The sequence below is a fragment of the Lepus europaeus genome, chromosome 2 (genome assembly GCF_033115175.1).
Source record: "Lepus europaeus isolate LE1 chromosome 2, mLepTim1.pri, whole genome shotgun sequence".
In the NCBI taxonomy this organism is placed as follows: domain Eukaryota; kingdom Metazoa; phylum Chordata; class Mammalia; order Lagomorpha; family Leporidae; genus Lepus; species Lepus europaeus.
The window spans coordinates 10940046-10954168 of NC_084828.1; the positions used below are offsets into that span (position 1 = coordinate 10940046).

A 14123-nucleotide genomic window follows, 5' to 3' on the forward strand; every position below is an offset into this window, starting at 1 on the left:
AGGGACAGTGGAGGAGGCAGGGGCTGTCAGGACGCAATGCCAGAGCCCAGCTCCCCCCACAGAGAGCTGAGCCCACCACAGCGACCATGAGGTAGAACAGGAAGCTGATTTGTAGGAGACGCCCACTGCTCCCACCCCACTTCCCCCAGTGTCGGTCAGCAGCCCCACGTGCTGTGAGGCCTTTATGGCCAGCAAGGCCATTGGAGCGCACGGCACTGGGTAAGGGAAGAGACGGCACATGTCCCAGGGTTTTTAAAATCATGTTTATTTCTCTCATCAGAGGTTGCCCGTGTAACACAGTGGTCTTCAATGTTCATTTTTACATGGCTACCCAGTCTGAATGACCTGTTCACCATCCAAGGCAGTTTTGTGTTCTGCTCTTAAAAGACGGAGTTACTGTTGTTAAGGGGAGAGTCCACACTGAGGAAGAAGGGGCATTACTGACAATGAAATCCAGGAGAGTCTTCACCTGCTGGCGCCAGGTTGTACAGCAGCCCTCAATGAGCAGGTCCCCCAGATCTTGCAGCAAAAGGGACTGAAAGTGAAAAACATCATGGGAAAAAAAAAAAAAAAAATCTAACAGCACCTGCCACATATGCTTAGACAAAGGCCAGGCTAGTGAACTGTTCACCTAGGCTGCTCCAATGTGAGAGAGTTAAACAGAAGGCTGAAGTCTGGTGGATCTTCTCACTTCTTCTTCCTCTTTGTGGAGTATAATTTCTCTTCGAGTGGGACAGGGACAATTCCTTCACATGGTTGTACTTCCTTAGTCAAAGGATGTTTTACAACATTCGGTCTAATCACATCAGTGTCTCGTGACAAATACTCCTTTATGCTTTCAACAGTAGTTGTTGGTGCATAAAAATCCACCAAGAAATACCTGCAATAAAATAAAAACGTGTGAATTGCCTGCATTCCGAAACGTAACAACTCAGCTGTTGTAGGCAATGTTTTAATTTTGCTCTTCCCAGACACATACCAACTACACACCACCACGTGCACAACCTTGTCAAAACAGACACCGCCAGCCGCGGGGCAGAACACAAGCGCAGTGACCCTCTGGGCAACCACCCACTCCTATGGCCTTGTTCTCTGCACTCCTGTGAAAACACAGATCCCAAACTCTTTATGGCCGCAAAAAGCACAGGGACATCACATACAGTGGGAGGTATGGAGAATTCCGGTAAAATTTATGGGTCCAAGGCCAGAATTTTCTAATCTATCAAAAAGACTGAAATTTTCCAATTATCAGTTGACTTTTTGGTGAAAACAGATTTTATAGTCTTCAGAGTTTCCAAAGATACTCCACGTGACTCAATACACCTGGGAGTCCCAGGAAATGCCATCAGTCCCATTTCACAAACCAGGGAAGGGTCCAGAAAGGCATGGGGTTCAGAGAATACTGTCTGCTCAAGACCTGACAAGAAAGAGAAGGAAGTTACTCGGAGCCTGGGCCAGATCCAGAATGCAACACTCCTCTCCTCAGACCAGACCGACGCCACGGGCAACCCACGGGGGCCCACGGGTCTTAGCAGGACCACTGCCTCCCCAGCCGCCACCCACTGGAGACCCGTGCCCTCGTCCCGCCCCCGCCTCCTCCCAGGTCTGGTATGCCTCCGTGCACCGTGTGAACCAGACCACGCCAGCCTCGGGGCAGGACCTCATGGTTCTGCAACGCTCTAGCTGGTGGCGCTGGCCTCTTGGACAGCACTTGACCTTGTCCTGGCCACACTCTCCGCAGTGCTCCCAAGCATAACCCCACCCTGGGTGTGGCACTTGCTGCTCTCTCAGAAATGCTCTTTGCTGAAGTCCACGCAGCTTCTCCCTCGCATCCCATCATGCCCTTGTTCCAAAGCCAAGCCTCTCACAGAGGCCTTCCACCACCACGGCGCCCAAGGCAGCCCTCCCCCTGCCCCCGTCACTCTCCATCTCCCGCCCTCGATGGCTTCACTTTTTTCCCACAGCACTTTATCACCACGGGCACAGCGTGGATTTGTTTACTGCCTGTTTCACTGCGCAGGAAGCAGGACTTGGCTGCTGTCCCCAGCATCCTAAACAGACTGACCCAGCACAGCTCCAGGCACACCTCTGAGAGCAGAGCTGCTGGCACACGGGGGTCCTCGCAGCAAGCAGGAAAGGCCAGATTAAAATTCGATAAATTCAGTTAGCAGAAAAAGGATGGCGTTTCACCAAAGCCCCGACGAAGAATGTTCAATACTCAGGAAATTTCCTCAGAGACCATTTTACTCTTCGCCAAGTCTAGTGGGAAAATCATTCAAGTAAACAAATAATTAAAAGTCAAAGGACAGGAAAGCGCATAGCAAAGCAAAAACACCAATCAGAAGAAAGCTCAAAGGGCTACAGCAGTGTCAGACAAAGCAGGCATCGGAGCAAAGAAAAGAAAATTACCGGGGATAAAAAGGAACAAGCACACACAGAATGAGGGGTCCAAGACATCACAACCCCACATGCGTGTGTGCACCACCTAACAGAGTCTCACCATGCAGAAGAACCAACAGACCTGGAGAGAAACAGACAATCTACAATTACCACCGAGAGACTTCTAACATCCCGCCCTCAGGGACCACGGAGAATCAGCAAGGATGCAGAAAACACGAACACCGACATCAGCCAACTGGATCCAGCTAACATTTAGGGAACCCCTCACCCAACAACAGCGGGACACACACATTCTTCTCAGTGCACCTAGAACATTTAACAAGGCCAATCATGCTCTGGGCCATAAAACAATTCACAATAAATCTGAAGGGATTCAAGTCAGAGAAAGATGTTGAGAAAATCTTCAAATACTTGGAAACTAAACACACATCTAAATACACAAGGGATCAATGGGTGAGAAGAAATCAAAAGGGAATCACAAATTGCCGTGAACTGAATAAAGATGAATACAACATATCAAAGTTTGGGGAAAGTCACTCAAATAGCACAGAGTAGGAAATTTATAGCACTAAACACACATATAAGAAAAACAAAAAAGCTTCAAATTAATAACCTCTGCTTCTACTTTAAGAAACCAGAACCTGGAAAAAGAGCGTAAGTCCCTAAAGCAGGACAAAGAAAAACAGAGATCATCAATGGAACCATATAGTTCATTGAGAAGATCAATAAAACTGATACACCTCTCGGCAGACTGATCAATAAAGAGAAAAGACACAAATTACTAACACTGAGAATGAGAAAGGGGAAACAAACAATAGATTTTACAAATATTAAAAGGATAGCAGGAAATATTATGAATAATCTCTGCGATAATGAGGCAGCTCAGATCAAACACTCTAGATCCTTGAATAGTATCTAATTACCAAAGCTAACTCAAGATGAAATAGATAACTCAGAAAGCCCTACATCCACAAAGAAATTAAATCTGTAGTAACAACTCCCACCCCTGAGGGAAAAAAAAAACCACTTGTCTTCACTGGTGAATTAAACCAAATGTTGAAGGGAAAAATTTCCAAACTGACACAAACTCAACTAGAAATCAGGACAACACATCTCAACATGTTCAATCAGGCCAACTTCACCCTATATCAAAATCAGCCAAAGATATTACAAGGAAAAAAAATCCTTCGTGAACAAAAAAAATTCTAAACATAATATATAAAAAGGGCAATACATCATAACCAAGTAGAGCTTATCACAAAATTCTAGACTGGTTAACACCTGAAAGCCAGTCAATGTAATTCATCATATTAACAAACGATAAAACTCTATTAGTAAACTATGGCTAGAGGAGCCTTGTTAGCCTTGTAAAGGGCATCTCTGAAAAGCCCACAACCAGCATTTCACCAGCTGGTCAAAGTCTAAAGGCCCTTCCTCAAGACTGGGCACAAACTAGGATGTGCAGTGTCACCACCTCCATTCACCACTGCACCGGAGGGACTGGCGTACCTGCAGGTGGTGTACCTGCAGCACCAGCACCTCAAATAGGTGCCAGTTTGAGTCCCAACTGCTCCACTTCCAATCCAGCTCCCTCAGTGCGCCTGGGAAAGCAGGGGAGGATGGCCCAAGCACTTCACATGGGGGAGCCGCAGGAAGCTCCGGCTCCTGGCTTTGGATGGGTCCAGCTCTGGCCATTGCAGCCATCTGGGGAGTGAACAAGCAGGTGAAGGATCTCTCTGTCTCTGCCTCTCTCTCTCTAACTCTGCCTTTCAAATAAAAATAAACTTAGGGGGAAAAAAATAAAGAAATCAAAAACATTGCACTGGAGGTTCTAACAGTGTAACAAGACAAAAAAAGAAACAATAAGTTGGCCAGCACGTGGCTCACTAGGCTAATCCTCCGCCTGCGGTGCCGGCACCCCGGGTTCTAGTCCCGGTTGGGGTGCTGATTCTGTCCCAGCTGCTCCTCTTCCAGTCCAGCTCTCTGCTGTGGCCCGGGAAGGCAGTGGAGGATGGCTCAGGTCCTTGGGCCCTGCACCCGCATGGGAGACCAAGAGGAGGCACATGGCTCCTGGCTTCAGATCGGCGCAGTGCGCCGGCCGTGGCAGCCATTTGGGGGGTGAACCAACGGAAAGGAAGACCTTTCTCTCTGTCTCTCTCTGTCTAACTCTGCCTGTCAAAAAAAAAAAAGAAAGAAAGAAAGAAAGAAAGAAACAATAAGCATCCAGACCAGTAAGGAAGAAGTAAAACTGTCTTCATTAGCAGATAACATGGCTGTACATAAGAGAAAATCTGAAGGAATTTATTTTAAAAGATGCTAGAACTAACAAGTGACTCTGGCAAATCAATACACAAAACCCAACTGTATTTCTATATACTAGCAACAAATAACCAGACCTTGAAATTAAAATGAAATCTCTGGTGCTTAGGGATAAATCTGACAAAAGGTATACAAGATTTGTGCACTAGCGACTACAAAACACTGGTCAAAGAAATTAAAGAAAATTTCCATAAATGGAGAGACATACTTTGTTCAAAGAGAGGGAAACTCAAAATGACTGAGCTGTCAACTCTCCCCTAACTGACAAACGTACTCACTGTAACCTCAGTGAGAACCCGAGTAGGGGCAGGCATCTGTAGTGGTGGAGCTGCCAGTCAGGACACCCATGTCCCATGGTGCAAGTGCCTGGCTCCACCTCCCCGATCCCATGTGGCAGGCACATGTGATGGCTCAAGTAGCTAGGTTCTGACACCCATGTGGGAGACCTGGATTGGATTCCTGGTTCTGGCCTCAGCCTGACCCAGCCCAGCCCCAACAGCTGTGGGCATTTGGCAAGTGAACCAGCAGATGGGAGCTTTCTTTCTCACTCTCTCTCCGCCTCTCAAATAGCTTTTTTTAGTTTAAATTTAGAAAAACATAAATCTATGAAACTTCTGGAAGAAAACATAGGAAAAAGCCTTGTGACCTTGGGTTAAGCAAGGATTCCTCAGACACAACACCAACAGCACAGTCCACAATTTTCACAATTTGATAAATCAGTCAAAATTAAAAACTGCTCTTCAACGAAAAAGACAAGCCACACACTAAGATCTGCCAATTACATGTTTGATAAAAAGATTTGTATCTAGGGCGTAAGATCTGAAAGACACTTCACTGAAGGTGTACAATGGCACAGAAGCACATTAACCGACAGAGGAGTTCAGATTAGAACCACAACGAGGTACCGCTAGGATGACTGAAGCTGACAAGACAAACCACACCTGATGCTGGTGAGGGTGGAGAGCACTCACACACTGCGAGCAGGAGTGCACCCGACACGGCCATTCTGAAGAAGGTATGGCACTTTCCTAAACTGTTAACTATACACCTGCCACCACGGTCAAGTGATTCCATTTGCAGCCACTTAGCTCAGAAACAACAGAGCGTGTGTCCACACCACACCTCGTGCACAAACACACAACAACTTGTACACAACTGTTCACAGCAGCTTCACCTGTGAGTCTCAACCTAGCAACACAAATACCCACCAGCACGTGGACTGGTAAGCTTACAGTGGCATAGCCCTTGGCAATAGAAAAGGGCTAAAACCCTTGACATATACATTTTAAAATAACCATGCTGACTGAAGAGACTAGAGTGACAAGAATGCACACCATCCGGTTCTAAGATCCTAGAGTATAAAAAAAAAAAAAAAACCATAGTGAAAGACAGCAAATCCCCGGTTGCTTGGAATGGACAGGCGGAGGGCAGGTGCAGGAGGCGCAGGACAACACTTGTGGGACGATGCCATGTTTACAACCTGGCTGTGGCGACATCCAGGGTGCATGCATACGTCACACCTCATTAAACTGTGCACTTTAAATACGTGTGGTTTATTGTATGCCAATTCTACCTCTATAAAGCTGCTGACTTTAAAACAGGATTTGGGAAGCTGGATGGCAGGACTTGGTGAATGGCCTTATATGGGGTAAGGGCGATAGGGAGCAATTACAGACAAAGACGACTCCCAGGCTTCCCTGAGCAACGAACAAAAATGCTGTAGACTTCAGCACCCCACCAACTTGTTGAGGCAGTGACATGTTTACCAGCTCACGGACGAGACCACCGTTTGGGCTTGCTCTGAAGGCCACACGCCAACGTGGCCAGTGTGCCAAGGTCTCATTTCACTCGCGTATTTCTATTCGACGTAGCAGGAAACAGGGTTGCAATAACCCAACTTCTGAGGTGCTCAGTGTTCCACACTGAATTACTGATTACCTGCCTAGGGCGAGGCACTGGGACAGACCCTAAAAGGCCATGTGAGCAACCGCAAGTTCCCTGCTCCTCACCGCCCCGAGCCGCTGCCCACTCACTCTGCTTGTCCCCCAGCAGCTCTCTTTGGATCCCCTGGCGGCCAGGGCAGGGAGCCTCAGCCACTGGAGTCCCAGCGTTTCTCTTCCCATCCTGCCGTCTGCCTCAGCACTCGTCAGAATGTCCTTCCAAGCCCCCACGGGCAAGTTTCGGCCTCACCGCAGGTGCCAACGTCCCCACCACATTGCTTTCTGAACACGCGTGCATTCTCTCCGAGCGCCTTCCTCTTTCTTGGCCTTGTCTCACTTCCAGCAGCAAGTCTTCTTCTCGCCCACGGCACTGCAGCTCAGGGCGGTGCGCTGGAGGAAAGCCATGGAGCACACAGGGCGATCTGGAGGGAGGTGCCCAGCAGGGGCCTGGAACGCTGTGTGCCCAGCAGCCCGCCCAGGGAGTGTCCCCAGTCCCTGCACAGGCGCCTCCTGCCATCCCGGGGCCAGGCTGTCCTTCCTTACAGTCAAGCACTTGATGCATTCAAACATGTTGCTTTCTCCCATTTCTCATGACTCAATTGCATCACGGGCTTAAGGAGCACTTCCGAGGGCTGCCGTGGGGCCCACACACGGCCCGAGGGACTGGGCGGAATCTAGAGACGAGGTGCAGCAGGAGGCGCCCGTCCCCAAGAAGTGTCTCCACACGGCTCTCTACTCGGCCGCAACGTACTGTCACATCGTTTCATTTCTGAGAAAGAAGACCAAGGCAAGTGGAAGCTGCACTCCATGTGGTAACCACGGCAATGCAGGAGCAGGAAGAGGTGCTGAGTGCTGGCCGGGGGCCAGCAACAACCACTCCAGTCATTTGCACAGCGCTTTCCTACACAAGTCCTTGGAGTCCTACAATCCAATGCAGTTCAGACAGACGCAGCGAGGTTAAGCCATTAGTCCAACGTCACTCAGCTACGGCGTGGCCGTGGCCAGGACTCAGAGTAGTCTTTTGAGTCTGGGACAAGAGAAGTCATGGGCCCAAATGGGTTACAGAAGCATACAATGTCAGTGCTGCCAAGGACCACAAAGACAATGCAGCCCATCCCCTGCCTAAGTGGAAACAGATCCAGGGAGGGCGCCATCTTGCCCCCAGAAGAGGAGGCAAACCCTAGACTCCCTCAGCAAATGCTACCTAAAACCCAGCACTCCAGCGGCTTCTCAGGGAGTAAGTCCTGGGTAACGGGCTGCAAATCCCAAGCCTGGGCTGTGGCTTGGCTCCGGGAGGCTCCCCACGGCTGCCAAAGCCCCTCTCCCCTTTCACCTCTCAAGCACTCTGACTTGCTCCCACCAGCCGCGAAACTCTGTTAGCAACCAAACCCAAACATGAGCACTGGCTGAAGTACAAATGGGTTTGTGCCCACAAGCACAGCTTGTGACCATCATCTCATGCTTATCACCCTGTGATCTGTGCCTGGGGCTCCCTGCACAAAGCCTGCTTCCACTCCATGGCTCCGTATTACGTCGTGGAAATTTCCATGAAGAGGAACCTCCACCAAAACAGACAAGGGGGCAGTGGCTCAGGGACAGGCCAATCTGCCTGCATGCACCATTCTGGGCCGAAAGGTGACCTCTCACCTCCTCCCCTGCAGGGAACAGGACTGTCCTGCCCCCAGCACGAGGGAACCCAGCTGAAGGCTGGGACAGGCGCGGCCTTCAGCCGCCGCGGGGCCCAAGCACACCGGCACATGGCCCTCTGGCTTTCTCAGCGAAGGGCCTCGGCTGAGTCCTTGCAGCTTCCGGTGCATGTTGGTAACCGGTTAGTGAGCATCTACCGTGGGCCAACCTCAGGAGGAGGCTAAGAAGGTGAGGTACACACAGCCTCATCCTCCTGGGGAGTTGGGAGAGTCCCGCCCGGGCTCCTGTGGAGCGCAGACCTGGGACGTCCCATCTTCAGCAAGTCTCCACGGTGCAGGGGTCTGTGTCACTGACGGGGCGCTCACGGACACACGCTTCTGGCTTCTGGGCTTGGCTGACTACCGCTGACCTTCGGAATGAAAATGAGGCTCTCCACAACGTGGGAGAGGGCACCAGGTATAGCCTTGCATGTCCGCTTTTAAACGTGAAGATGGGGGAGCTTAGAAAACCCCCTCCTTGGAGCGTGGGTGTGGGCAGCTTCTGATGCTGTAGTGCTCCATCTCCTATGACATGCACAGGACTGGGAGACGCCTTAAACAAGAACAAGGGCTTGAACTCCACACACTCACTGCCTACAGGCCAAGGAAGGAGCCAGAGAGGCGCTCGGAGTCCCCGCGGGAATCGGAGAGCCCTATGCCCTACCTTCCTCCTGGTCCTGAGGCACAGAGGACAGAGAGGGCTCCACAGCCACACCACAGGTGCAGTGCTGCTTCCTGTCCTCACCAAGCCGGGCAGGATCCAAACCCAAGACCTGAAGTTCCCACACACGTGGACTCTTTATCTCCACCCTCACCATAAGCTCGCTCAAGCTAGAACGGCTCAGAATTACGACGGCACTGACTGTAGACATACCCAAGGGCTGACAGTCTAAGTTCTCTAAATCGCAGCTTCCCGCTCTGCTCAGCGATCGAATCAATGGGTGGACGGGTCACTTGGGCAAGGCCCAGCTCAACTACCTGGAATCTGATTATCACCGCACTCGCAGGACCTTCAGCCACGTGCTCCAGGCCCCAGGGTGGACGAGGGCGTCACCACTGCCTCGACCACAAAGCCCAGCGGTGTCTACACTGAAAGGCGTCGCTCTGATCGGAGAATCCCTTCACCCACAGGGCTAATAGCTGCCCTACCCGAGAGCCTGTCTTTTCTCGACAAGTGTTTAGCTTTCATGTGCACCAACCCTGCAGACATTAAAGGAGACGACTGAGGCTGAGAGAGAAGGCCAGGCGGTACCAGCAAAGGTTCCCCACGCAAAGGTGTTCTGACGGCAGACAGGGTTGGAGAGCTGGAGCAATGGCGGGCTCCTTCCTAGCAGAACCTGTCCCTCACACTTCTTTGTGCAGCACCTCAATGATGGAAACCTCCTGGAGATTCGGAAAGCCCCAGGACCGCCCGTGCCACTCCTGCCCCTGTGGGTCACGCCCGCCCCCCACCACCACCACTCGAGTCTCACCCAGCACACGCGGGGCGCGCGGACTGCCTGCCTGGGCTGCCTGGGCTGCCAGCCTCCACGGCCGCCTGCCCCCCAGGCGTGCAGAGAGGAGACACAGCGGCCCTAAAATGTAAAGCTCATATTGCTTTTTGTATTTCACTCTCGTCTTAACCCTGTGTTTACAGGCTTTCCACGCCAGGAGCTTGCTTGAATTTGAGTTATATTCTTTGTCTCTCTCTCAGGCACCCTCCCCCTTCCCCCTAGCAGACAAGTGGAAATTTCCACTGAAGCTTTCAGTGGCTCCCGGTAGGTGGGGGGTGGGGAGGGGGAGGGGAGGCCTGCGCAGCCAGGGAGCATCTTGGAGCGTTTAAGAAGACAGGAGACAGAGCTGCGCGGATGCCAGTTCCTAGACTGTCGGATAAACCTCGCCAGATCCCGGCTTTGCTGCGGCGATGAATTAGCACCTTGAAACAGGCCCCCTCTGTACGGGAAAGCCCCATTTCTTTTGCTATCTGTGGGGTCTCGTACATTCTAACGCACACGAAGCCTGCTGCAGGGGCACTGCCGCCACAAAGGCATTCCAAGGCCACAGCAGCCCTCCTTGAAACCCACCAAAGCCCCCACTGCGGGCTGGCAGGAGAGCCGGGCGGACGCGGCCTCCTCCAGAGAGGGTGCCGGGGCTCTCGGAGCAGGCTGCAGACAGTCGGGCAGCAGGGCAGTAAAATTCCACTGAGCCAGTTATTTTTATCATTCTGCTTACCCGTAAATAGAGGGCATCTTCTATGTAGGCCAGCAAGTCTTTGCTGCTGACCCCTATCCAAATTTTAAAGCAGGAGAGACCGGGGGGAGAAGAGGCCAAAAGGGCGGAAGAACCCCTCGTCTCGTGCGTTCTTACGCTCGGGCGTGCCAATGGCACCCGGGCCACTGCAGTGAAATCAGACCTGGTGAGTCCAGAGGCAAGAGCAGTTGGAGGCAGCCTTTCAACAAGCCAAGCCCAACACGCTGGGCACGGAGCAGCTTCTCCTGCAGTTCCCTCGCGCACCAGAAAGCACTCAGTCCAGCCCCATCTAGTGGAAAAGGAGCCTCAGGCTGCGTGCGGCATTGGAGTCAGAGGCTGCAGGGCTTCTGAGCCTACAGTACAGGGTCTCCCCCTTTTCAGCAAGGGTCTAAATGAGCATCTACTTCCTCTGCTCCCTCCTGCACGTGGGACAGCTTCCCCTTTCAGACGCCAGGGATACACTAAGAATTTTCCACTCCCGCTCTGCCTTTCCCACAGAGCTGACAAGGGCATCAAGACAGGGAGATCATCAACAGACGAAACCAAACCCAGGGCCAGGAGTGACTGCCAGGCCCTCTAAGTTCCCAGGCTGGGTCATGCGCCACTTGTTTCCAGACACTGCCCCTGGAAGACCCCTTCTGGAACGCGGGTCCAAGAGACCAGAACCCCCAGGCCAGCAGATGAACAGCAATGCCTTTCTGCTCCTAAACTCACATCACCTGGGAGACAAGGAACCTGAGCAGGAGCTCTCTGGGAAAAGAGCGCTGATAAAGTGACAGGTGTCTGAGACGTCGGCCCCATTCCTGCTGAGGGTGCCCAGATCCAGGCCGCGCCCTGCTGCCAGGTGGAGCACAGAGGAGTATTTTTAAGTCTCAAGAGGTCCCTTACTGTACACAGATGCTCATCCAATCCTACTGACCGTCAGGGATCATTTCTGTGGGCCGGTCTGGGAACCAACCGTCAAGTTGTTCCAACAGGAAAGTAGGTTCTCAGTTATAAACAACAGGCTTACACACAAATTTCTGGAACATAACCTGCTTCTAAAGTGGGGACTGACCAAATTAATATTTGGGATAGAATAACTATATTTTTATCTTTAGCATTAACTGGTAATAAACTTGACATAATAATAAACACCAAGAACCGCTTCCAAAGTCTACCCTATTGCTCTGAGAAGACCTGCTGGATAACCCTACAGCAGGTCTCTTCTCCCCGAGCACTCTGGACCCACTCTTTCAACCACTACAGGCACGTGTGTAACAGCGGGGCGCTCTGGGAAAGGATGGGAGAATGAAAAGTAGAGGCGGCCACTCAATATGCTGGGAGGTAACCATGACAGAGACAGCTGGCTGTCGGCCTTGGGCTCGTGCTAGCCCTGCTGTGCCGGGCACCTCCACTTGTCCCTCTTTGCTGGCCCTGATTAGACCACAACGGTTTGAGTCCTGGAACCGTGACACTGACCAAGAACTATTCTAAGACCTACAGCTACCCCAGGGCACACGGTTTCTTCCTGTAAAATGCACAAGCAATAAATGCGTAACCCCACAGTGGGATGTGGATTCTCAAAGGGCACCTAGGTCACTCCATTAGCTAAAGAGTGGTTCCAAGGCCCAAGTCAGTGCCTCACCAAAATTACAAATACATGTTAGGGCCTCCAGGGCTGCTCAGAAAGAGCCAGAATTCTGAATGCTAAATGCATCACTGACACACCCATTCTGCTGCTTCGTAAAGTGAGCCTTCCCAGCATCTAGCACACGTTGGCCCGCAATCCCCTTAGAAAACCTGTAACACCTTTCTGGCCCTGTGCAGTGCACGTCAAGAACTCGCCAAATGGCAAAATGCCTGGGGCAAGCATGGGTGGGTTTAGTGACCACGGGGCCCTGGCCGAAGCTGAGAAAACAAGAGACGAGCCTTAAGCTCCACAATGCAGACACTGGACACGCCACTGGATTTTGAATCTGTGACCAGCTCACACCACATCACACTGCCCCTCAGGTCCTCATTGACCCACGTCACCGGAAAGTACACTCATGGGGGTTACAAAACCGGTAACATGATGAAACAAAACTGATAAATGAAAGGATCTTATTGAAGGGTGTCTACCTACTGCTAGCTAACAGCAAACATGTGATGTGTGCGGGGGCCCTCCAGGAGGGAGCAGATCCTGCGAGGCTTCCCACTTCTAAAAGACCACACACACCTCGTTTGTCTGTTGTTGGGGGGCATCTGCAGAAATCAGTGGAAAACATCACCTTGATCAGTTCTCTATATTGCAACTTTTTCAACCACGTAATATTGATTTCGAAGTTACCAAAAGTGGTATATTTATTGTTCAGCTTAACGGGTGTCATATATATATGGTGGAACATAATGGGCTAAACAAATAGGAAACACTGCAGAAAAACAAGCTCAAACATGAACCCTGGGCTGGGTACTGTGGCACTGCAGGTTAATCTGCCACTCGGGACACCCATTTGCGGTACCGGCATGCCCGGGATTGACCCCTGCCCCTGCTTCTCATCCAGCTTCCTGTTAATGTACCTGGAAGGCAGCAGATAATGACCCAAGTACTTGGGTTCTTGTCACCTATGTGGGACACCCAGATGAGTACCTGGCTCCTGGGTTTGACCTGGGCCAGCCCTAGCTGTTGTGGCCACTTGGGGAGTGAAACTCTGCCTTTCAAATAAACACATAATAAATCTCAAACACACACAAACCTCTCCCACTGCAGCAGGCCAACACCTTTCTGTGTCTGTCTCTGACACGCATGAGAGCTCTTCAAAAAGTTCATGGAAAAGGCAAATTACAAAAAAGCTACAAATGTTTTTGCACCGAAATATTTAGCACTTGATTCCATTTTCTGTGAACTTGTTGAGGCCCCTACCAAGGGAATACACTTTAAGATGCTGCCTTTCCTTTGCTGAGGATCTGAAAGGAACAAACCAGAAGCACTTTTTTTTTTTAATGGCAGGAACAAAGTGAGTGCAACTCAGTCCTTAGTGTCCAGGAACCTTTTGAGAAATCCAGAGCTCTGGGTTGGTGCTGCCAGCAGTTCTTAGTTCCAGGCGAGTCTTCCAGGACCTGACTTTAATCCATCCATATAGAGAAACAGCAACTCCCAACACCCACACACAGCCCAGCACTGCACACACCTGAAAATCAGAGAGCCCCAGGCCAGCGGCGGCAGCATCACCCAGGCACTCATCACCCGTGCACCTTCCAGGACGCTGGTCATGCCGGCCCTCGACAAAGTCAAACCCTCTGCTCAGAAAAGGGGCAGAAGGGAGCAGTCCTACTGCGCACACGGCAAGCACCACAGCAGTGAAGCGGCCGACCCCTCTCCCTGGCCAGCGCCTTCTGCCCGAGAGCCCAGCTAATCATTCTTGGCCAGATCTTACACACTCTTCTTTAAACAAGACGGGAAGAGGATTCACAGCCCTGCTGTCAAAGCCAGACCCGTTCGTGGTTAGGTTTAAAAAAGAAATGCTTCACACACTTCCCACCCCTGTTGTTGCCATGCTCCTGGAAGGAGCCTAGCCACCCTGTTGCC

General features: G+C 51.2%; 1 protein-coding gene across 4 annotated transcripts in view; it reads right to left on the reverse strand.

Moving 5' to 3' along the window:
* Positions 1-246: 246 nt before the first annotated feature.
* The window catches only part of MRPS6 (mitochondrial ribosomal protein S6), a 67277-nt gene continuing 53400 nt past the window's right edge, over positions 247-14123 (reverse strand). For all 4 annotated transcript variants that reach the window (XM_062205662.1, XM_062205652.1, XM_062205671.1 and 1 more), the window contains exon 3: positions 247-880. In XM_062205662.1, coding sequence (XP_062061646.1) covers positions 688-880 — 193 coding nt within the window. In that variant the 3' untranslated portion in view covers positions 247-687. The remainder of the gene's footprint in view (positions 881-14123) is intronic.